General features: G+C 40.9%; 1 protein-coding gene across 10 annotated transcripts in view; it reads left to right on the top strand.

Annotated features, from left to right (window-relative positions):
* The window catches only part of Dync1i2 (dynein cytoplasmic 1 intermediate chain 2), a 52506-nt gene extending 28084 nt beyond the window's left edge, over positions 1 to 24422 (top strand). For all 10 annotated transcript variants that reach the window (XM_075984918.1, XM_075984917.1, XM_075984919.1 and 7 more), the window contains 11 exons: positions 6534 to 6629; positions 6845 to 7007; positions 7115 to 7214; positions 7653 to 7778; positions 8764 to 8910; positions 9292 to 9405; positions 9717 to 9850; positions 10760 to 10904; positions 19848 to 19988; positions 22070 to 22195; positions 23781 to 24422. In XM_075984918.1, the coding sequence (XP_075841033.1) occupies positions 6534 to 6629; positions 6845 to 7007; positions 7115 to 7214; positions 7653 to 7778; positions 8764 to 8910; positions 9292 to 9405; positions 9717 to 9850; positions 10760 to 10904; positions 19848 to 19988; positions 22070 to 22195; positions 23781 to 23894 (1406 nt within the window). In that variant the 3' untranslated portion in view covers positions 23895 to 24422. The remainder of the gene's footprint in view (positions 1 to 6533; positions 6630 to 6844; positions 7008 to 7114; positions 7215 to 7652; positions 7779 to 8763; positions 8911 to 9291; positions 9406 to 9716; positions 9851 to 10759; positions 10905 to 19847; positions 19989 to 22069; positions 22196 to 23780) is intronic.
* The last annotated feature ends 1355 nt before the right edge of the window (positions 24423 to 25777 follow it).

Here is a 25777-nt window from a genome sequence, read left to right as displayed (position 1 = left end):
GACAACGCATTGCTGTGTTTGCATCTGAGTAGCATCATTTTAGTGTGACCTCCAGGGAAGCAGGAAGCATGAAGCCCTTTCACCGATAATAAATAGACTTTTTCTTCACTGACGGAAATGAAAGGGGAAGATAGGTGAATGGAGCCCATTGCAGAGGGTGCATCCGCCCACTTCAGCATCCTTTAGAGTTCTCCTGTGTAGAATACATTTAGAGGCTTACTTTATAAAAACCCATGTTTGTTTATTTGCAGCCTAACAAGTGTTCACGGAGTTTATTGTCTGCCGTCTGCATCTGAAGGCACTAGGTCACCTTTTCCTTAGTTTTGTGCTTTAGTTAGAGCTTGGAGTATCCAAGTGAAGAAGAATGAGAAGCATATTCTCATAATGTGAAGCCAATCATAGCCTTTGCAACTACTTACAAAAATTAGATAATTTGTTTTTTTAATGTCATCACAATTAATTTTATAACATTAAATTTCATTCCCATGTTGTAGAAATTCTAGAGGCAAGACAAAAAAACATTAAATAAGATTTTTATAATGAGAACACTTTGTGTTTAACCACATCCATTGCTTTAATTCAGCACTCCTCAAACTGAGCCAGATGGTTACCATTTAACAATTACTTAAGGGACTCGGAGTCTTGTTTCGTGGTAGCGTGTTTGCCTCACATTATGGAACACTGAGTTCAAGCCCCAGTACTGCAATTTTTTTTATTGTAATTATCTGAGGGAAAAAAAGTTCACCATGAAACAAATTTTTACTCTCACAACTGGCGTGTAACAAGTAAATTCAGAAGGTGGGCGGTATGGTCAGTGCGGGAGGAGCCTGAGTGAAAACTGGCCTTCAGTCTTACAGCCTGCCTTTTACTTACATGGTTAATCCTGCCCTTTTAAAAGGCAGCTTCATTTTGCGTTGTTTTTCTCTAGTCTAGCTATCTTCTTACTGTCAAGTTTACACTGAGTTATGGTACTGTTTCTGAATCAAGGTAAAGCACCTACTGTGAATGAAATTGACTAAGACCATGTGACCTCAGTCAATTCCCTTCTCTGTGGGCAGGCAGCTTCCAGAAGGCAGAGTGCTGCCCACAGGCACACTCTTACTTTCTGCCGTTTCCTCTTAAAAGTTTTAACTTTTGAAGATAGCATTGTTTTTTTTTTTTATTATCTGCCTCTTCAGTGTGGATTTTTGTTTTGTAGTTAAAAAAAGGATTTAAAGTATAAAGAAATCCTAAAAGGCTGGCTAACCTCCCCAGCAGTTTACAGTCTTTAAGCCGAGGTCCCGGAAAGTTAGTTGATGAACCTGAGTCTGCAGTGAGAGAAACTCTGGGGTTAGAAGCGGAGCAGCCTTGCTGCTCGACTGCTGTGAGAAGCCATCTCCTTCCTACATTCACTTCATATGTGGAGGGATTTCTCACCAATTGCTTCTTGGTTTAATGAACCAGATATTAATATTGATTAGTGTTTATAATGCACAGAAGCTTGTTATATGTGAACAACTTATGATCTTTTGTTGTATGATCTTATTATCTAGAATCCACACTTCCCACTTGTAGACTAAATTTGTGGGTCTTCTAGTTAATAATTTAGTATTAGCCTTATCTAAAATGGAGTTATAAAAAGCTTCAAAGTAAATTATTTAATGAGTTAACATTAACCTTTAATATGTGAGAGTATAAATAGAGCTGGACATTATGTCATGTGTTCTTAATTTTGAATTGAAGAATTTAAATCTGAATAAAACTATGACCCAGACAAAAAAGCAATATTTAATGAGATCACAGATAACTGGATTACTAATAATACCAATTCAGCCAAAATGAAATCCAAATTTTTTATTTAAGAAAAGTTATGTTGAGAGGGCTAGAGAGATGAGGTTAAGAGCACTAGTTGCTCTTCTGAGGACCTGAGTTTGACTTTTAGCATTCCAGCTGCCCCGTGAGCCCAGCTGTCTCGCTCCAGTCCCAGCAGGATCCGACACTCTCTTCTGTCCTCCACAGGTCCTGCACAAATGTGCTATACAGACATACATGCAGGCAAAACAATCATACACACAAACCAAAATATTTTTTCCTTCCAACATATCTAAATTCAAAATACTTGTTATTAAGATGTCAGCTCTATTTCCCTTGTTGAAATCTAAATTATTAAGCAAATAGAAGTGATCCTATTCAAACAGCAAGAAAGACAGGAAGACAGGGTTTCTCTGTGTAGCCATTGCTCTCCTTGAACTCACTCTATATAGATTAGGTTGGCCTAACACTCAGAGATCCATCTGCCTCTGCCTTTCAAGTGTTGGAACTAGAGGTGTGTGTCACCACCGCCCAGGAAGAAGGAATGGATCTTATCAGTACGTTGATACAACTTTGTTTCATTGCAGGTTGTTTTAAATAATCATTTGATTTGAAGGTGTAAGAAGACAGATGTATAGGGGGCAGGCAAGATGGCTCAGTGTGTAAAGATACTTGCTGCCTACTTTGATCCCTAGGACCCACATGGTAGACTTAACTCCCACAAGTTGTTCTCTGGCATTCTCATGGGCACCGTGGCACACACGAACCCAGGCATGGACCTACCCACATACCTGCCCACACTAAATAAATAATAAGTAAATAAATAAATCTTAAGGTTATTTAGAAAATATTACGGGAAAATTGCTCCTGTCTAGTCTGGATTTTTAAATTAATTATTGGGGAATCCTCACTGCTGGTAAATGTTTACAGCATTATTCGTTAGTTGAATTTTTATAAGCTGGATCATTTTTATGAGCAACAAATTCCCTGATTTAAGTTAGCAATTCATCATAAGATATTAAATCATCTTAATAGGATATATGTCAGTGTAATAATGCTAACAATGAACTGGTTGCCAACAATTATATTTCCTGAACAGCAATGCACTAGCGATGGGATTTATTAGCTTTATATTGAAAACTATAAGTGATGGATTTATAAGTTGCAGTGTTTGTTTATTATGGATATTCTAAGATCTTGCATACTACTATCTAAATGTGGTTACTGTAAAATTATTCAAAAGAATACTTATGGCTTCTCAAACATTTCTGAAGTATGAATGGCATGTAAATGAGAGCCCTATTCAGAAGACACCTTCCTTGAGTTTAACAGATGCACCCATTTCACAGATGATTTAACTGATTAACCCACTGCTTTGCTGATTATTCTAGCAACCAGAACTTCACTCCTTGGTGTTGTCTCTAGGTGCGGTTTAATTCACAGAACAGTTTTCTTTCCATCTCACCAAAATGCCTCACAATTTTGGTGTTAACTCGCAGTAAAAATTCAGTGGTTCATTAAACCCAGCTTTAGCATGCATTGACAGACGTGTCATTTTGAAAGTAACTGCTATCTCTCTGCACTTTCTACTGCTCAGTCTGTAACCTTAGCTTCTCTGTCAGGGAAAGCATGGAGTTAACCACTTAGCATGTAGTCATGAATATTCATCAGCAAATTGATGTAGCCTGGCAGTCTTCCTGTTCACTTACAGTCTTCCAGTTTTAAGTATGTTATAGCTTACCACATAACAGGGAGTGCCTTGAGACCATCTTTTACAACTGTGCTATTAGATCTAGGGCCATGTTAGTGGTCCTGTGATAGCTATGACTGTAGAAGTTCTTAGTTAAGAAGGGCATATTGGCTCCAGAGGAACATTCACATATATATGTGATTAGAAAATGCTTTATAACAAGAATTATTCACTTTGTAGTATGTTTTAAGCAGCTATTGTTTGTTTTTATATTCCTGGAAAATTAGTTTAATGACCTTTCTGAAGCTTGATTTAAGTACTAATTATAGTATTTAAATCCATATTTAATCATTGTAGAAAAGGATGTGTGTTCATTGATTCTAAAATAAAATTCCAAGAGATGTGTTTACAGAATTGCTGCTAACCATCCAGCTACAGTATGGCTTAGCAAATGCTATGTACAGACAGACAGACCAGGAGCTAACGTACTTGATGTATATTTAATATTTCAGAAGGAAAGAGTGTCTGTAAACAAGAGCCTTTCTGTTAAATATGCAAATTAGAAGGTCATTTAGCACTACAATTCTGACTCTGTGCATTAGGGCAGGAATTTGACACCTGTCTTTGGAACTGGTACTTCTAAGTGGTATAATAGAGCAGAGAAGAGATAGGAGACGTGGGCAGGAGCCCACAATTTATAATCCACCTTGCTTGAGAATGACTTGTCCAGGGTGACTCAAAGTGTACATCCTTAATTTTAGAATTTACATACAGTGAACCCGCTAGTTAATAGAATTGATTAGGAAAGCTGAAAGTGTTAGCAAAAATTGAGGTATATTCTTTTCTCACACTAAATGTAGAAAAGAAAGAAACCCACAGCACTATAAGAGCAACACCCATATTAAATTTTTCATGACAATATGATCTCCTGTTATTCTAGAAGTCAGCTTATATGTAAATGTAATTAAATTATTTCATCAGTATCCCTGCAGATTGTCTTATGGCAGAATCACATCCTAATGTTGGAACAGTAGGGTAGAGTCACCATCAGACACACTGTTTTCAGATTAATAATCCTTTGTGTATGAGAATTCATCTAAGAAGGAGTAGTGTCTTTCTGTTTCTCTATGTGATTATTTTGCCCAAAAAAAAGCTTTCATTTTTTTAAGTAGCACAAAAGCTGTAATTGGCATGCTTTGTAAGGAAGTGTCAGTGTGCGGGAGAGTGGCGATCACTAAGAATTCTTCTACGTGTTCTTTCCCCTTTGCGCCACCGCCTCCTCAGCAGGGTCACTGAGATCACTAGCTTTTCTTGAAATGGCCATTTTCACTGGCAGGTGCATTATACCCTGTATTTTCAGATTGTTTTTCCATTCTGAATGTTTGGCAGGTTGATTGCTCTGGCTGCATTGACGGAGAAAGGGCTGACAAATGCGGTTGGGCTGGCTGAAAAGACAGTGATTACTGTTTTCCTTTGTGGCTGATTGAGGCCCTTGAAAGGAAAAATTTTAACCTTCACCATTTGGTTCAAAAGTATGAGCATATATTGAAATCACTCGTGCCATTTATCCCAGTTCTGTAAACTTGTCAGACGTAAAAATCGCTCAATTTCAAGTAATGTAGGATTGGCATACGTCATTATCATTCTGATTAAGTTGGAGGTTGTATCATTGTGTGCGTTACACAGTGTCATTTAAAGCTTTCTGTGCACAGGTACAGTTATATTTTTATTGCTTATACTATAGAGTTGGAAAGATTTTCTTAGCTCTCTAAATCTAACACTGTGTGTGGTTTGGCAGCTGGTGTGGCCTACAAGCTGCATTTTGTTTGCAGGGTAAAGGCTTGTCTGTAGCCTCCTGGAGTGTGGGTAATTGCACAGGCTCACCATTGGGGAGAGACACGGGATTGGAAGCAGTCAAGCGGAAGAATGTTATGCCATCCCCTTGCCACCTTGCAGCAGAAAGACACAATCCCAGCAGTGCCATCTGGTTGCTGCTATCTAGTCAGCTGGCCTGACTGCTGGGACTGGGACTTGGCAGCTGGTTCCCATCCTTGACCGTTCTTTTGTGTCGGTTGTGTGCGTATGTGTCTTAGATCATTCTGTACATGGGTCAGGGAAATGACTATAACAGACAAGGAAAGTCCCTTTATTGAATAGGCTTTCATTACTTGAGACACACTCTGTTGCAGATGCCTGCTGCCATTCCCTAATAGACAGCTAAGATGTGCTTAGGCAGTAAAAATACATCTTTTCTTCATGAAATCTACCTTGGTTTGTAGCTAAAAGAGATGGTAGACAGGGTTATATGTACTATAACATTTTAAAATAAACTATTTTAAGCTATATGCTGGTTTTGGGATTTATGAGATTTTGTACTTTTTTAAAAAGTCTTATAAGCATTATATATTTCTGAATATTTTTTCAAATTAAAGAAAACTGTTTTAAGTACTATCGCCACATCATACAGTGATAGATAATGAGACTTGCATTTAAAATGACAGAATAGAAAATGTGATCTCAAAGCTATTATCTTTAAAATCTGCCTCTCAGATAGCAACCTGAGAGTTAATGTAAGCATCTTTATGTCCTAGAAAGACCCATCAGACACTGATGGTTTCAGCTCACAAGTAAGCAGCCAAGCTCTGTGGGCCGTTGCAGACGTTTGATTTTCTTCATTCTGCAGCATTAATGTGTCAGCATGCTCTACAGAACTGTGTAGGAGTCACATGTTGTTCTGACTAGAATAGTAATGCGTGTAAGCTTTTAAAGACTTCCACGAGGAATCCCTCCTACTTACATACCTCGTTCATGTTTTATGTAGTTACAGAATTTAGGATAACTCTTGATGAGGTCCCACTGGTATCTCTAAAAATCTAGAGTTTCCATTTCATTGGTTAAGTTGGTGCTGGTAAAACTCCTATGGTTTGTAAAGGGTCTTGACAGCGGTCTGTTTCATCTTAGGGGCTTGTGAGGCTTCTGAGATACTGCCTCGGAATCAATCACCGGCTGTTTGTATTAAGCTAATCTTCGTTATTGTTCCATCCTTGTTCAGATGAGGAGGAGGAAGATGACGTAGCAACTCCTAAACCTCCTGTTGAGCCCGAAGAAGAGAAAGCCTTAACAAAAGACGAAGAGAGTGATAGCACAGGTACCCTAACATAGTTAAAGCTTTGGCTTTCTCTGCTGATTCCTCTTAAAACTTGTTTTACTGTTTATGAGCTAAAGTAGAATCGAATGCCTTGCATCACAGAGGCGAGTCTCGTTTAAAAAGAATGGGTGGCATTTCTTGATCCAAACTGTAATTGACAGGGTTTGGTTGGCCTAAAACCATACTTTAAAAAAAAAAAAATGTTTTTTTTCCAGCTCCCCCTCATGAACTAACAGAAGAAGAAAAGCAACAAATTTTACACTCAGAGGAATTTCTAAGTTTCTTTGACCATTCTACAAGAATTGTAGAAAGAGCCCTTTCTGAGCAGATTAACATCTTCTTTGACTACAGTGGGAGAGATTTGGAAGACAAAGAAGGGTAATGTTTAATCCCTAAGTGCATTGCTGCCACAGTCTTAAAGTATGTTAATATGAAGAGTGACACGCTGTAACACTGTCTGGGGTGTGTGTGATATCTTTCCACAGAGAGATTCAAGCAGGTGCTAAGCTATCATTAAATCGACAGTTTTTTGATGAGCGTTGGTCAAAGCACCGGGTTGTTAGCTGTTTGGATTGGTCATCCCAGGTAAAGTATAGCAAAACTCACTTTTTAATTCTAATTAGCATATAGTTTTAATTTAGAACTTTTGTAATTAAGTCAGTATGTACCATTTAAAATAAATAATAACAGTGATGGTTCTAATTTTATCATTATCACTTTAATTTGTGTGCATTGGAAGGAAGAATTGGAACTGCTTTGAGATTTAAAATTCAGGGTTTTATGTGCAAATCCAATTTTGCTAATTTAATTACCCACTGAACACTTATATAAAATTTAAACATTTTAATGAACTGTTTTAACATTTAAAAATTTTAAATAATCAATTGTGCTAACTTAAACTTGGGCTAATATCTTGGTGAGACTAACTATAATGATAATTTTCAGAGCAATCTGATGATAGGTAAGAGCATAATATTTCTTATTATTCTTCAACTTCGTTATCTATTTGATTCTTGTGAACAGTATCCAGAGTTGCTTGTGGCTTCCTATAATAACAATGAAGAAGCTCCGCATGAGCCTGATGGTGTGGCCCTTGTGTGGAATATGAAGTATAAAAAGACTACCCCAGAGTATGTGTTCCACTGCCAGGTAAGATGGCCTTTGAGCCGTCTCCCCACATTTAAGAATTCATTCATGAATGTAGACAACTGCCTTTTTTCTCCTCTTGTCAACATGATGATTTCATTGGATTGGCATTTACCAAACCACTCCATATTTGCAAACAGATGTCAGCAGAAAGCTGAACACTCTCAGTTCGATATGAGCTGCCTTTTCTAGCTCTCCTAACGCCTCGTACCACGTTAAATCACACCTAAGGGTCTTTGCAGTTGCGACTTACGTTATTGTGACTGACCGTATAAAGGAATCTTTTGGAAGCTGTCTTTCCCACAGGGAGCTTCTCAAGAACTTATTGCTGAATGTATAATTAGACATGGCCTGAGGAGTTGCAACTCTGTAGTTTTAAGTAAAAACATATGGTTGAAGTAGGAAGCAGATGTAGATTTTTTTTAAGTGGATTTAGCAAAAGATTAGAATTTGTGACTCTTTCTGGTTGTATATATTAAAATCTTAATAGTGTCCTAATCCAAAGTAAACACTCTGAACCCAAACTAGCATGTTCTTTACTGTCATATTACAGTCACAGCCAGCTCTCCTTTCAGAACTGTAGTTGAAGCAACTTTTATTTTGTTTGATAACTGTGTAAACATGTAAACATCATATTTGACTTTTGAACACAAAATATTCTTACTTTTTTATTTCTTACAAAATTAAAATTGAATGGATTGTTTTTAAAACTTCTAATACATTAAGCAGTAGAGAGGGAAATATTTTAAATACTATATTTGTTTTTCTAATTTTTCAGATTTTTCCCACTTAAATTTTTTTGTTTGGTTGGTTTGTTTTTTGTTTTGTCTTATTTTGTTTTGAGACAGGGTTTCTCTAGCTATCCTAGAACTCTATAGACCAAGCTGGCCTCGAACTCAGAGATCTGCCTACCTCTGTCTCCTGAGTGCTGGGAGTCACACCTGGCTCCCATTTAAATCTTAAATACAAAAATTTTACTTCTTTGCAGTCAGCTGTAATGTCTGCTACATTTGCAAAATTTCATCCGAATCTTGTCGTTGGTGGTACATATTCAGGCCAAATTGTGCTTTGGGATAACCGCAGCAATAAAAGAACTCCCGTGCAGAGAACTCCGCTGTCAGCTGCTGCACACACAGTAAGTACGGAGTTATTCCATTTGACTTCTGTGCGCCCTCACTACTGACCATGTAATAATAGTCTCCAGCAGCATGGGTTCCGAACATGCTTCCTTGTCTGTGGGGTGCATATGTCAGGAAGTCATCTTTTGTTAATTGTTGGGATAGCAACCCATTTCACATTCAAACTAATCCCAGGGCTGAGGCTGTAACTCGGTGATGGAGTGCTGTCCCAGCAATGCTCAAAGTCTTGGGTTCAGCTCCCAGTAACAACAAAACAAAAGTTGTCAGGTTGCAAAACTGTTTTGATAAGAAATGGAATGTCTGTAATTATATTAATCTTTTCTGGTTTTTTTGTTTGTTTTGAAATAACCTCTGAAAACCCTGTTTCACATTTTTAGCACCCTGTCTACTGTGTGAATGTTGTTGGAACACAAAATGCCCATAACCTGATTAGCATCTCTACCGACGGGAAAATTTGCTCCTGGAGTTTGGACATGCTCTCCCACCCGCAGGTGGGTTAGACTTAGGAATGTGGAGTTTTCGAGTAAATGTTAAGTTTTTAACTGTATATAACCCCAGTTTTATTTATAACATTTTTATCATTTATAGCTATTTTTATATTATACAGATTATAAACCTTAACGTGTGTTGATAGTTTGAATATATTTTATCAAGCCTTTTTTATTTAGCTGAGGTAGGTTTATAGTAATAGTATGTTAAAGCAAGAACTTACAAACCAATTAAAAGTAGAAGCTTTTTTTTTTTGAAGAATTGAAATTAAAGCTTTACAAAATAATTTATTTTCTTACTTTTTTCTGTGTAGGATAGCATGGAGTTGGTTCATAAACAGTCAAAGGCAGTGGCTGTGACATCTATGTCCTTCCCTGTTGGAGATGTCAACAACTTTGTTGTGGGCAGTGAGGAAGGTTCTGTATATACAGCGTGCCGCCACGGCAGGTAAACACAGCAGGAACTCGCTGTTATTCAAAACTTTTCTCTTGATTCATCTCACTAAAGCGACTTGCTTCTTATTTAAGTAGAATCCTATCCTAGACTTGTGACATTAAATTCAGGTCCCTAAAACCTAAGTTTGTTTAACAGGAGTAGTTTGGGCTCATGTGTTTTGGATTGTGTGGATTGCGGTACATTGTAGGGACTTGTGTGTGCATGCACTCACAGAAGCTACTGGTAGGAGGCGTTCAGCAATTAGAAACGCAGTGTGTATATACCACAGTTGGCCTTCAGGTTTGTAACTGTGACTGTCGCCTGTTTCTGTTTGCGTTAGTGCAAGCCTACGGATAGTAGAGTGACGGCACCACGTGTGTTAGCTGACTAATAGTGCACCAGCCGTGCAGTCTGTTCGAACTTGTCTAGCTGTTCTTTAAAACCACTGAGCATCTGGACCTCATTTCCAGTGGAGATCACCTTCACCTCAAAGCTTAGCTTTTGCACAGCATCTCTGTGTCCTTATCCTACCAGCACACATACTGGACTTGGCTATGGCTCCAAAATGTCCCCACTACTTCAGTAGTGATATCAAATCTGAATCCAATAATATTTGGCATAAGTTGTGCAGATGAACTATGAACGTAGAATTGTGTTTGAAGTTAAATCAAGATCTGGTATATAAACCCACAGTAAGAGACACTGACTGGGTGTGATGGTGCACACATTTAATCTCAACACTCTGGAGGCAAAGGAAGGTGGATCTCTGTGTGTGAAGCTATCCTGGCTACGTAAGTTCCAGAGCAGCTCAGGCTACATAGTGAGACCCTGTCTTTAAAAAAAGAAATAAATAAAAATGATCAGAAAATATGTGGTATACTTACAAGAGAGTTCCCTAACATTTTCACTTTTATGAACTAGCAAAGCTGGAATCAGTGAGATGTTTGAGGGACATCAGGGACCCATCACTGGAATCCACTGTCATGCGGCTGTTGGAGCAGTAGACTTCTCACATCTGTTTGTCACTTCGTCATTTGACTGGACAGTAAAACTTTGGACAACTAAGGTATCTGAAATACTGCTTTCTGTGTATTCGGCCAGTTTCCTGACACAAGGTGGTGCTCTAATACTGTAGGGAACACTCAGGTCTTGGCTCTTAAATGTCTTAGAACTGTATCTCAGTACAGAGAGCTTGGGAAGAAGTTACAGGGTGTGCGAGTGTGCTGATATTAGGGTGTCAACAAATAGGGGACCTCACAAAAAAACTGAAGATCAGTCTTCCTGCCACTTTAGACTTTTCAAGCACACATCTGTTTGTTCTGAATTGAGTTGGGGAGAAGTCCCTGGGTGTCTCCCATATTCCCTCATATAATCTCATCCCTGGGTATCTCCCATACTCCCTCATATAATCTCATCCAGTCTCACACAAAAGCTATGCATTTGCCTTAATTCAGGACTGCAGTGACTCACGGAGCTGATGGGAAATATAGAAAACACAGAGACTGGTTGCAGTGAGTCCTGTACAGTAAGGCTACACAATAAACTTGAGTCGTTAGAAAGCATTATGAAGGTATGTGTGTGTTTTCTTAGTCTAGTATAACTAATGTTGTTTACTGGGGCTTAGTAAACCAGTTACTTGAAATACCACTTAGTGATGAAAATGCTTTCTAGTCCTCCAGTGGTTCCATTAGACAGGGCTTACGGAACATGACCTCCCGATAGATACAGACTTGGTCGTTTTGCTTGGCCTATTTTATAATTAAACTTAACTTGCTTTCTAGTTTTTCTGCAGGATCGTAGTGCTGTCTAGTAAAAACTGCACGTTCAGTGTATCCAAGTCTACGGAACTCCCTGCTAAGCTTTATCTTTCCTGTCCATCTACTTTATCTTAATGTTGACTCTTCGAATCCTTCACCATGAAACAAAGTTTAGACTTGCTGTGGTTCTTGGCATTCTCTGAGGAAATCTCTGTGCCCTTTACTGTGGTTAGCTCCTGTTTATGTAATTCTGGCCTAGTGTCCAGAGCACACTCACAGAGTTCGCTCTTGTCCTATCTTGGGGCCCTTTCCAGTCTCATATGAAATGATTTAAAGACAGCCTTGCAAAGCTTCCCTTAAACTGAGCATTTCCGGCTTTGACACTTACAGACACAACAATAGCACTTCCCTGAAGTCTGATGAAGGGAATGTCTAGAAGTGCTTGATGCAGTGTCCAGCATGTTTAACAGGCGTGACTCTAATGGGGGTCAGAGCCTAAATGCATCTAATCAGGTATCCCTTTCACCCTTGGATCACACACTGCACACAGTCAGAGAAAGAAGTTCTCATAGCCACGACCTACCGCTCTGCCTATGTGAGAAAACACATAACTTGCTGCTAAAACAAAGCAAGAACCAGAATGACAAAGATAAAACCTACTGTTTCCATGTAGGTCTCATATATCCATGTAAGTTGTAAGATTTCTGGGTGTGCTTTCTCATGTACTAGACCTATGAGAGTCCAGAGAAATATTGCATTGTTGCTGTGTTCTTGGCCGGCTTCTTTCCTTTTTTGGCTATTGAAATAGTCTTCATTTGGTGACTGACTGAATGATTTTTAAATGGCAGATTTTCAGTTTGCTAGCTTCCTTTCTGCTTGAAATTTGAATGTACATGAACAGGATTTGAGAAAGAAGAGCTCAGCTCGTCTTGCCTCTTAGAGAACAAACTTCCCTGTGATAGTAGACTAACAGACATTTGCTTTTGTTGTTCTACACAGATCTTCGTTAATAGTTCATAGTTTTGTTTCTGTATTATTGTTTCAACATAGATGTTGCTTTTATTTACTTGTTTTTCTGTGTGTGATGTATGTATTGTGTATGTGCGTGAATGCAAGTGTGCTGTGCCACTGCACACAAATACATGCCAGAGGACATCTTCAGTTACTGGCTCTCTCCTGCCACTCTGCAGGATAGGGGATGGCACTAGGGTCGTCAGACCTGCACTCAGGCACCTGTCCAGCCAGCCATCTCCCCTGTTCCAGAAGAGATTTGACTGAGAACGATAGGCAGACATAGCTCTTTGTCTTGCTAATTAGGTTGTTTTATTGCTTCTTTTATTCATTCTCAAATATGATACATACCTCTCCCTGCCTCTAACACCCTTCCTAGTGCATGGGCCTGCATAGAATAGTATGTTTCCTATCATATATGAGCAAGAACCCCCTAAAATGTTACCAGAAGAATTGTCTTGGCCCTAGGTTGTTGTTACATAGTGATAGTACACTTGTCTACTGTGCATGAGGTCCTGGGCTCAGTCCACAGCTATGGAAGATAAAAAGATTAAGAATTACTACCATTTAGTCTACCCTTTCTGCATACAATTCTGTTCTGTGAAGGGTCAAACAGCAATACTCTGGTAGGTAAATTTAAATATATGGCCAGCCTTGACTGAGTCAGACTTGAGCTTACACTTCCTAGTTCCATTGTTGGTGTGTATCTCCCCTTCTAAATAACCTGATGTAGGCCCTGCCTGTGCTGGGATAGTGAGGAGTAGACATACATGTTCATGAACAATGAATGCTAATGAATAGTAGGCAGTGTCTTAAAACAACTTTAAAAGCATTATTCCGATTCCATTTTAAGCCTTTTTTGTTTGTTTTGTTTTTCGAGACAGTTTCGTTTCTTTGTGTAGCTCTGGCTATCCTAGAATTCATTCTGTAGACCAGGTTGCTTTGAACTCAAAGAGATCTGCCTGCCTCTGCCTCCAGAGTGCTGGGATCAAAGGCATATACCACCAGTGCCTGGCCCATTTTAAGCTTTTAGTTTTAAATATTTTGGATTAATTTATTTATTTTATGTGTGTAGTGTGTTGCCGGTCTGTATGTCTGTGGCCCACATATGCCCAGTGCCTGCGGGGGCCAGAAGAAGGCATCAGATCACCTGGTTGTGAGCTACCATACGAATGCTGGGTCCTCTTCAAGAGGACGTAATCTTATAAACCACAGAGTCCTCTCTTAAGGCCCCCATTTTAAGCATTTGTGTGGAGGGGTTATTGCTGCTGAGACAGGATTTCTCTGTAACCACTCTGACTGTCCTAAAGCTCACTCTCTAGGCCAGGTTGGCCTCAAACTCACAGAGATCCACCTGCCTCTGCTCCCCAAGTGCTGGGATTAAAGGTGTGCACCACCACACCCAGCTCACCACTTTAAGCTTTTAAAACCAGTTGCTCACATTCATGCACTGAACAGACTTCAAGTCCTGCGTCTCTTTCTCTCATTTTTAAGTGCTCTCCTGCCCTGGGAACTGAGCCCTGTAAACGGGAAGGATGAATCATTGGGTGCTGCTGTGTCTCTGTCCACTAAGATGTGGCTCTGATTCCTCCTCTGTCTCTCTTTGTGTAAGTCCTGTAAATGTGGCGTGCAGAAACCTCAGTATGGCACTGCCTCAAATATGCTTCAAATACTTTAGTCTTCAGCGTAGAAGTCTCTAATCTTAGCTTGGTTGGAAAATTTAATACCTAGCCCCACAGTTCCGTTTATCAGATTGCTTTGACTGTCTTTGACTTAAGCTATTTGCATTGTAAAAAAAAACCCACATATTGATGAACTTTTTGTTGTTTTTGATTTTTGAGAAGAGATCTCTCTACTTAGTCCTGGCTGTCATGGAATTCACAAGGTATCCAAGCTAGCCTCAAACCCATAGAGATATGCCTGTCTCTCCCTCCTAAGTGCTGGAATTAAAGGTATGAACCACCATGCCCAGCTCTTTCATATTGGTGAAATTTAGCCAAGATGTTGGTTTTAAAATATTTAGAAGACACCATTAAAATCTCAAAACACCAAATTTGGAAGTTCACAATAGAAATGCATTAGTGGTCTGGAAAACAGCAGGGAGAATGAATGACCAACGGCAGTTTCTTGGGATGGCCCGAACGATGGCAATTTCAGTTCTAACATGGTAATTAGATGAATGTTCAAGCACATCTTAATATACCTGTCATAGGTTATTCTTAAAAGTATATTTACAGGAGATGGTATTTTAATGTATGCATAATGTATTGTAGTCTCAGAACCATATTTACTATGAGATAGCAGAGTTAGGATTGTTAGTAGGGTCATACCTTAAAATAGTTTTTAGATTTTCATAATCCATTTGCTACTTGAACTTTTCATTATCCAGTGTTTCAGTGCCCATCTTTAATCTGGCAGCATGATTGCTTAACTCTCAGCAGCACTAGCATTAAGGAGGGTTAAGAGAGCCTACCAGTGCTTGGAAAAAGAAGTGTTTACGTAGCAGACAAGTTAAAATGAAAAGATGCTTTGAAATTGAGGGCATGTCTGAGGGAAGGCTAACTGATGGTCTGCCCAAGTCCCACCTGGTGGCGCTTACCTCTGTGACTTGCTGCAGGCCCGTGTCTAGCCTCCTCTGCATATTTAAAAGTCAATTTTTTTAGCTACTGAAATTGATTAGACAGGGGAATGCCAACTGTAACTAACAGGCTCCTAAGACACTGGTACATTGGAGAATGTCAATTTATTAATTTACAGTCAGAAACTTAACTGCCAGAAGGCCCAGATCCTCCTGCTGGCCTGACCAGCTCATTGTTCCCCTGTAGACTACCCACATGGGAAGCCAAATTATAATCAGAAGATCCCTTGGGGAACAAGGACTTAGAACAAAAGAAGTTCTAGCATTTGAATATTCAGTGGCATCAAGCTAAGATAGCTTGATTCATTCATCTTCAAGTAAAGATAGCCTTGCCATGGGGTAGTTGATTCTCACAGTCTGTTGTCTGAGGCTACTTCTCTTATGACCAGTGTTGAAATGGTGCTATCTTCATTTGCTTTGTAAGACTTGGGCTTTCGTTACTTTTAATAGATATACTCTGCAAAGATTATCTTTAGTCAGGTAATATGGGAAGTTATTTTCGACCTTGTAATGATTTTTGTATGTGTGCGTGTGTGTGCATGTGGGTATGTATGCATGTGGGTATGTATGCATGAACAATGAGTCAGCAGCAGGAGTGACAGGCGGTCTGCTGGACATGGGTGTTGTCCTCTGAGAACAGTATGTGCTTTAATCTCTGAGCCATCTCTCCAACCATGTAATGATTTCTTGTCAAAGGAAATTTGTTTATTTCTCTCATCATCTAAATTGAGGTCATAGTTCTTTCCAGTTCACTGTTAATCCTGGTTTATTTACTGCAGAGACTCTTGTTACTAATCTAGAACTTAACAATTACCCCAGCTTTGAAAAAATGAAAATCTGTATTGGAGTCTTATCACACGGCTGCCTAAAGTAACAGAAATTTGTCCCCACAGTTTAGGGGTGTGGGTGGGCTGCTGACCCCGGGTGGGCCTGAGAGTTTGTTCTGTACTGTCTCCTAGCATCTGCTGACTATCAGGAGTGCTTGGTGTTCTTTGGCCTGTAGCTGTGTCCCTCCAGTCTCTGCCTTTGTCGTCACCACGTGACTTTCTGAACTGTTTGCTTCATTAGGTCTCTGCTCCAAATTTCCTCTTTTAAGAACACAAGTCACAGGAGATGTGGGGTCCACTGTAGAACAGTATAACCTGTTTAACGTGGTTACATTTACAAGGACTAGTAGATATGAATTTTAGGGCGGCGCCATTCAGCCCACCATAGACCTTGAGCCTAGGAAAGGCTGTATGGCCTGTCCCTGGACCAAGACCACCATAGACCTTGAGCCTAGGAAAGGCTGTATGGCCTGTCCCTGGACCATGACCACCCTAGACCTTGAGTTTAGGAAAGGCTGTATGGCCTGTCCCTGGACCATGCAGTGTTCACTGCCACAGCAGAACCAAATGCTTGTTCTTTTTATTCAGATGTCTGTTCTTGTTTATTTTGTTTTCACAGAAGCCCTTTGTCTTGATTTCTTCTTGGCAAATGTTTTTGCAGGTCGTTTATGAGTAAGAGACCTATTATGCATCATTTGGCTCAGACTTTCTCATTCTTGGTCATGCGCCTGAGCAGCTTTTTAGACTTTAAAGTGCTCTCTGATATCCAGACCTGTGAGACCAGAGCCCGAGAGCCCCACATACTGCACTGGAAACTCTCTAGGTGGCCACTGCGTGCAGCCAGCTTCAGAGCCACCAGTGCGAAGCCTTTGTTTTATAAACAAGGAAACAGGCTTAGGAGAATGAGTGACTTCTCTCAGAGCCTTGAAGCTGGTTGCTGACTGGACTGAAACAACAGGCTGGGTCTCCAGTCTCCTGCTGCCTCAGTGCCAGTAAGACACAAGTGCTCTTCAAAGTCTGGGAAGACAGAACTTTCAAAGATATTTTAACAGGCCCACTTAGGATTTTAATTTGCAGTATTACATACTAAATTACTGTACTATGAAGCATTATTTGATGTTAAATATGTGCATTTTCTCTGTGGGGTAAAACTCTGGCTAATCCTTAGATAACTCTGGTTTTTAAAATTAAACTAGAAAAGAGTTTTAAAATGTCACATTTTTAAATTGAAGGACATTTTGCTTTTTTTCCACATAATTTTTAAAATTGTGGTCTTTTCAACTGGGCAGTAGTGGCATATGCCTTTAATCCTAGTACTTGGGAGGCAGATTCTGAGTTTGAGGCCAGCCTGGTCTACAGAGTGAATCTAAGATAGCCAGAACTACACAGAGAAACCCTGGCTCAAAAACAAACAAACAAAAAATAATAATAATAATAAAATTGTGATCTTTTACCCAAACTGTGTAACAATCCACTGAGTAAGTTAAATGCTTGATCTGACCGATTCCTGAGACAATTGAGACAATTAGCAATCTTCTTATTATCATAAACGTTTTAATCTAATTTGCATATTGCTTTAATAGTTTGTAGTTTATAGAAAGGAGTAGGTTCTCATTCTGGCTTGCTGAGCACTGTGATGTGAGTTTCATGTTGCTGAGTCTAGCTAGAGATCATCTCTTTTTCAGCCATGTAAATAAAACATAGTTTATGTGTCCACTCTGCTGATGGTGTGTGTGGTTACTTCAGTTCTGCTAGGAGCACAGTTAGAGTTATCTTTCTCCCTTGTGGATTTTTTAGGTAGAGTCTTGCTGTGTAGCCCAGGCTGGCCTCAAACATAGGATCTTCCCAAGTACTGGGATTACAGGTGTGCAGCACCATGCCAGGTCATAGTTGTCTTGTGCTGGCCATAAACAGTTCTGTTGAGCATATGCCTAGCCTGGAGTGGCTTGGTCAGAGGACGTGCATATGTATTCAGAGCAGATAGTACTGGCAAGTCCAAGTGAGTCTGCCAGTTCCTAATCCACCGTAGCAGTGTGTATAGGTCCGATTGCTCTGCATCCTTGTCCGCACTTAAGAGTTTCCTGATGTTTTTCCTTTTAATCTTCAGTGCGTGAGTGACTTTCCTGGGTGCTTTCATTTGTCGTTGTGATTAAGCACTGGGTGCTTCCATGAGCACCATTCACAGCCCATGCTGTGAAACGTTCATTCTCTAGCTCTTTCTTGCAGTACTGGGCTTGAACTCAGAGTCTGGCGCATGCCAGGCAATTGTTCTACCCTTGAGCTGTGTCCAGCACTTAGGCCATCACTCTTGTTTCCTTCAGTGCTGAGATTGAATCTAGTGCCTCCAGAATGCAAGGCAAGTGTTCTGTCACTGAGCTGCTCCCCCAGTCCCAAACCCAGTCCCCAACACACACATTTTTATTGAATATATGAATATGATTGGTTTGAGGTTTTTTGTTGTTCTTGTTTGAGACAGTTTCTCTGTATAGCCTTTGCTGTCCTGGAACTAATGATATAGACTATGGTCCAGGCCGACCTTGAACTCACAGAGATAGATCTACTTGCCTCTGCCTCCCAGTGCTGGAATTAAAGGCATGTGCCACCACTGCCTGGCATGAATATGGTTGTTAACTTTTTTTAGGTTTTTGATGATAACCCTTTAAAACTGCCTGGAAATGCGATGTTTGAAGTATACTATCGCCTCAGTAGTCAAAGGCTTTAGGATCTTTGGCATGCTAGAAATACCACTGACGTGTACCCCTGGGGTGGCTTTTTATAGCTTAGCCGGTGATTGTGTGCCGTTCCAGGCTGGGCAAGCTGGATCCTTACTCTTATAACAGTGCCTTTAAAAGAGGGGGGAAAATCCTCTTCTCTGTTTGGTTTTGTTTTAGTTGAAAACAAGCATTTTGGGCTACTACAGTAATCATGCTATTGACACTAACTGTCATATCTTAAAATTTTAAACTCACACTTTAAAACTTATTTTTGAGCTGGCAGGATGGCTTAGCAGGTGCTTTCCTTGCTTCCCACTAAGGCTGACAACCTGGGTTCAGGCCCCGAGACCCACAGAGGAGATAGAGAGCTGCCTCACACATGGTGTCTTCCAGCCTCCACACTCACACTCAAGTCTGTCAGTTTCAAGTGTGTGTGCATCGCAGGCGACAGCCTGAGATCGAGCTTGAGCCATCAGCACCTGTGGTGTTCGTTACACATGGGGAGACGCCGAACTCCCCTACTTTCTGCTGTTCTCGGGCTGCTCATCATGGTACCAAGTGGGCGTCTGTGCCGCAGCCGTCAGTCACTTCTTCCACGCAGATGCTAGGGCCGTGTAGGTCTTGTGGTTGGGAGAGCTTGGCTCCCCTTTCTTACAGCTGGAGTCTGTTTCCTTCTGCTGGAGATGGTGTGTGAGGCTTTGCTTTCTCTGTCCCGTGTCCTTCTCTGCTTCTGCGGGGAGATTTCCAGGTGATTCAAGAAGTGCAGCGGCTGGGCTGTCGTCTTCCTGCAGCCGCTCACTGACAGGTGCTTTGAAGCATATTCTGTTCCTCTCCTAAAAACAGTAAGACTGCTACAAGCTAAAAGGAACTGCAACCCAATACTTGGCTCTTAGTGTATACTGCCAGGTGACTCTGTAGTGGCACAAACCACGGGACCACTTCCAGGCTGGGTTGGTGTGAAGCTGTTCACCTACAGCATCTGTTATGTCTCAGCGATCAGTAGTTAAGGGTTTCTGTGCGTGTTGATGCTGACAGTGCTAAGAATTAGTTTTTCTTTTTCAGAATAACAAGCCCTTGTACGCGTTTGAAGATAACTCAGACTATGTTTATGATGTTATGTGGTCACCCACCCACCCAGCCCTGTTTGCCTGTGTGGATGGCATGGGGAGACTGGATCTGTGGAATCTCAACAATGACACAGAGGTGAGCAGGAAAATAACAGAAAATCGGAGATTTATTGAATAATTTGTGAAATTTCTTTTATCCTGAGGAATGTAAAAGTGCTCTGTGATTGTGGCTTCATCACAAAGAAACCGAGTAAGCTTTGTACCCACACAACAAACAGCACGCTGTGTGGAGCTGAAGGGAGGAGCGGCACCGCCATGAGCACGGGGCATTCTCTACTTCTGAAAAGCAGTGTCGTGTCTGCTGTCCAGGAGATGGATGGCCACAGGGCTTTGCGTACGCTTTCATTCTTAGGCTAGACAAAGATAGCTACAGATTGTAGAGTATGTTAACCGTAATTCTGAATTTCCCGCTAGCCTTGAAAGGGTTTTGTATCACCCATAAATGCTAGTGCTCGCCTGACTTGTTGGAAAGAAAGGAAATAGATTTGGATGACCTCTTTCCATGAAGGGTTAAGATTAACTTAAAGCGAATATGGAGGTAGGCATGGTGGCCCATACAGGTAAACCCAGCACTTGGGAGGCAGAGGCAAGGGTATCACGAGTTAGAGGCCACCTATGTGGCAAGACCCTGTCTCAAAAATGCAAGGTCCAAAGCCCAGGGGTGGTAGCTCCAGCACTCCGAGAGAGAGGCAGGTGGATTTCTGTGAGTTGAGGCCAGGTTGGTCTACAGAAAGAGTTCTAGAAGAACCAGGGCTACACAGAGAAACCTTGTCTGGGGGTGGGTGGGGATCCTAAGGTCTTGGCATGTAAGTCAGAGGTAAAAGATTTGCTTAGCATGTGCAAGACCCTGGGTCTAATTCCCAGCGCCATAAATGATGATAGTGTAGAAACCATCCTATTTCCTAATTGCTATACCAAATTTGGCAATGCAGTATAACTCTGTCTGTGAGTTATCCTTAGCCAGTTGATAAAGGCTTAAAATGTTCTTAGGTCCTTATATTGGTTACAGGTCACTGGTTAGCAGAAGTGATGCTACCAGCCGTCAGTAGTGGTTGTGGAGGTGAGCCCTCTCATTTCGTCTGATTCCTGGTGACATCTTTCTAGATCCCTGTAAGTCAGGTGCTTGGTTATACAAAGATGAGGAAAGGAGAAATATGTTGGAAATGCAAGAATTTTAATTCTGTTATCTACTGGTTCTGTGCTTTTTTGGGGGGGGGAGCATTCAAATACTGCTAGGAAAAAAGTGTAAGCTGTATAATTAAATTTGATTGTACATTTTCTAGAATGGTACCAATTTGTTTATGTGTTTGTTTGTTTGGCAAGCTCAGTACATAACCCTGGTACTTATTATGTAAGCCAGGCTGGTTTTGAACTCACAGAGGTCTACATGCTTCTACCCTCCACACCCACCCCAGGTATGGGGATTAAAGGCATGCACTACTGTGCGCTACCCAAGTTTGCTTTCTTAGTTTAGATTTTGCACCAAAGGTTTATGACTATAATTGAGTGCGGGTCTGCTGCCCTTGTTGCTGTTTTCTCCTCCCTTTGGGATGGGGCTTGGGAAAGCTTATCGTACCAAGGGTACGCGCTGATTCCCAGAGCTGCTGTCCACCAGGTGCAAGCTGCAGCGGGAATTCCTGCCCTCTGAACTGAACTGTGGGCTGTTTATGGGGCATTGGGAATATTTTCCTTTAAATGTTTTAAAATGGGTTTTAGTCTCATATTTTTAAACAGTTTGACTACTTAAATACAAAACCCCTCCACCGATGAGATATTTGCAGCCGTGTGAGAATTTCTTAGATAAAACTGGCCATCTCCCCAACTCCTCTTCAAGGGTTGAAGTTAATGTCATCATAATAAGTCTCTGAACAGAGGGAAGGTGGGGAGATGCTTTTGTTGTTGTTGTTTGGTTGATTTGGGATTTGGAAGTTTGGCTTTGTTCTTCAACCCTGGGTTTTTCCGTGTAGCCCTGTCTGTCCTGGAACTCGCTCTGTAGACCTTGAACATAGAGATTCACCTGCCTCTGCCTCCCAAGAGCTGGGGTTATCTTTTACCTACAAACATCTGCTTTTAAAAACACAAATTGGAGAATTACTGTTCTTTGTGTTTAGAAACTTTGATGAAACTTTTAACTGTCCTGTATTTTAAATAACTTAGGTACCTACTGCCAGCATCTCTGTGGAAGGAAACCCTGCTCTTAACCGTGTGAGATGGACCCACTCCGGAAGAGAGATTGCCGTGGGCGATTCTGAAGGACAGATTGTCATCTATGATGTGGGAGAGGTATGGGGCCTATAATTTTGTCATTGGTGTTGTGGTAGCTAAGTTTGTCATCGGCCTTATGCGTTGTATAGTTTACATGGTTGTGCACTTCAGCACAGAGGCAGCTCCTGAGGCTGTCTCTACCTGAGCGTCTTGAGTCCACATGCAGCAGACGAGAAGGTGGTGCTGTGGGACACACGCTTCCAGATTCCTGCTCTTCCAGAAAGTCCTTAGATGGAAAAGGAGACGTGGAGTTTTATAAAATTGATGTTGAGATAAAATTCATAGATCTGTTTGAGCCAGATAGTAAAAATCAAAGATGCCATCTTTTGATAGGTTTTTCCCCAAAAAATATTTAATGTGTTTATGTATGCCTGTGTATATGTATGCGCACTATGTGCATGCAAGAGCCTGGGGTGAGGATGAGGCTCAGAAAAGGGCATTGGATCCCCTGGAACTGGAGTTACAGGGTGCTGTGAATCACCTCGTGGGTGCTGGAACCAAACGCTGTTCCTCTGGAAAAGCAGCTAGTGCTCTTAGCCGTTGAGCCATCTCTCCAGCCCCTTTCCATAGTTCTTCAGTAACTGAGACAGAGTTCAGCAGGAGGAGGCTAGTTCATTGTCACTCTGCTTGACTAGGCACAGCACCCAGGGACACAGTGCTCAGGACTGAGTTCTTCCTTTTTAGTTCTGACCAGAGCCTTGTGGACCTTTTCTTCATTAATATTCTCCATCTTGTCCTGATACTTTGTGGCTACAGCAGTCAGATCCTCAGATCCTGGGGACGAGAGATTGGATCATTTATAGCACCAGTCGGATAGTGTGCACAGATGTTCTGTGTCTATAGGTCGTTGCTAGCTGCACACTCCTGTTGAAGAGCTGTGGTTCTTCAAGCTCAGCAGTGATTGTGAAGTGGTTTTTGGTAACCGTCCTATTAGGTCCTGCAGATGGGGAAGCGAGTTTGTTCGCTGATGGCATTGTCACGGCAGTGTTAGTCTCTGTGGTAGAAAGCAGCTGTAGGGAAGTTTGGATTGCCTCTGGGAGGCAACAGCACCATACACTTCATTTTCTTCTTTGCTCTTGATTCAACACTGCTAAGTAGCAACAACTCCTCACAAAGGAGTTAAAGCCTCGAGACAGAGTACCTTACATTCCCAAAAACCCTGTGTTCAGGAGGCTGACTCGAGAGAATCACGGATTGGAGGCACCCTGGGCTACACAGAGAAATCCTCACTCAGAGAAGAAAACAAGAAAATTACTTCCATGCTAGTCATAGTGCAAGAAACACACTGCAAACTTTGGGAGGGATTCCTCTCCACCGGAGGGTCACAGAGGCGCAGGAAGTCTGCTGACAGAGCACCGCTGTTGCCACCCTTGCACTGTGGTGGGCACAGCACACTCGTGTCTGCGCTGTCACGACATGCTTTACAAACACCGTCTTCTGTTTAGAAATGTTGTACGTTGTTGTTAGAGTCTCTGTGATTATGAAAAGGCCCTTTAGGTCAGTTATTCATTTTTAATGGGAAAGTTATTTGAAAACAGAGTACTAGTAGATAAGATGATTTTTTTATTTTGTTGCTCAGCAAACATTGTCTTTCTTTTAACAGCAGATCGCTGTTCCCCGCAATGATGAGTGGGCAAGATTTGGCCGAACACTTGCAGAAATTAATGCAAATCGAGCTGATGCAGAGGAGGAGGCAGCTGCTCGAATCCCTGCCTAGCCCTGAACAGTGGACTGTATGCAACCTTAGCAGATGTGGCAAAGATGATTAAGTAGATCCTAAACTATTTGCATGCTTCTGATTAAATGAGTATTAAAAGGAAACTCCCTGGATAAACTGGGTTTACTACAGGAAGCAAAGCTTACAATGCCCCTTTTATATTCATTTTGTTTTGTCATTTTTAATACTGCTGACGACTTTACAGAATGCAGCCTTTTCTGGATTCTAACACATAGGTATATATTGTTAATTATTCTTATGGGTTCTTTTCAACTTGTAATACTATACATAATTCTTACTAAAGCACAGACTAAATAAGTTCTGCATATCTCTAAATAACCACGATTCCTTACAGTACACAGTTCTTCATGCATTGTGTCCTCACTGCCTTCACTGTGTAGGAACATACTCTTTCCCCCAGCATGCATTTACCTACCTGTTTCAAGTTTCATTTGATGCCCTTTTCCTTCTCTATAGTTCTATGGTAGTTATCTATAAATAAAAACGAATATGTGTTAACTTTTCAAATTTTCATTTTTACTTCTTGAAATTTGAAATTTTCTCTCACAATTTTTTTTGTTAAATTTTTAAAAGTTCTTAATGCAAACAGCCAGCTTAACTCCCATGTGGCCTTAAATAGACACCATACAGGGATAATGTAGCTCTTCCTAGTCACTGTGAACCAGTGTTGGGTAATTTGTCAGTGGAAACTTTCTTTTTGGTTAGCTTTTGCCCAACTCTGTTACTTTCCTTCCATCTGATAAATGCTTAGTGTCTTCATTTGCACTGATTGCGACACTGCATATAAGCTCTTTGACAGTAAACCATGTTGGAGAGGCGCTTGCCCGTGGATGCAGCAGCCACGAAGGCGCTGTGCTCAAAGCCCACACTCTGCCTTAAATCCTCAGCTCACAAATATGCAAGGCAGATGACAAATGTCTGCATGGTGCGGGAGTAGCCTGTGTGGGGACAGGGAAGGCTAGCTGTCCTTTCTCCTGGTCCTTACCTTTAGATCCTTCTGAACTAAAAGATTAGAATTAGAATTTGAACTTTTGAATTTTGGTTAAATAATAAGGATTTATTGAGAGAGATTTAGCCATAACAGAACTAGTACATAGCAGCAGTTCTCCATAACAGAACTTCTCATTCGTAGTACTCTGTGGCCTAAGGAATTATTGGCCAGAAGTACTAGACCCAAACTGTAGTTCTAGCTTTGACATCCCTGAGAAGTGAGATGTTAGCCAAGCCTGAGCCTTATTCTTATGTTTCTGAATTATCAGTTACATTATTTCTAAGTTGCCTCCCCACTCTAAAATTGGTAACCTTAATTGTATCAGTTACCTCTCCACTTCAGAATGTTTAGTTCTCATGAGTTGACCCCCCAACTCTTATTTGCCTGTTACATACCAAAGAAACCTCTTAAGTCATTTTATGGTGATAATGTCTAAGTTCTAAGTTCAGTGTCAGTGGAGCGCACTGTTATTCTCTAGGATTCATATGCTCAGAGGTGCTGTGTTCCTGTTAGTTTGTAAGAATGACTGGAAAAAAGGAAATACAAATGTTAAAATATAAGTTGAATGGGTTGGAAATTGACATGGCAAATCAAATGGTCACTGGTCTCAAGTTGTTCTTTTATAAAAGAAAATAAAGGGTCTGGAGAGTTGACTTATCGGTTAAGAACACTGTCTGCTCTTCCAGAGGACCTGAGTTCACTTCCCAGCACCCACGTGGCAGCTCACAATCATCTGTAACTTCAGTTCCTAGGGATATAACACTCTCTTCTGGCGTCTGTGGACACAAGGTACACGTGTGATACACAAACATATATTCAGGCAAAATTACCTGTACATATAAAATTCTTTTAATTAAAAAGACAGTTGACA

This window comes from Microtus pennsylvanicus, chromosome 9, assembly GCF_037038515.1.
Source record: "Microtus pennsylvanicus isolate mMicPen1 chromosome 9, mMicPen1.hap1, whole genome shotgun sequence".
Lineage (NCBI taxonomy): Eukaryota > Metazoa > Chordata > Mammalia > Rodentia > Cricetidae > Microtus > Microtus pennsylvanicus.
This window is presented reverse-complemented; position numbering and strand designations above follow the sequence as displayed.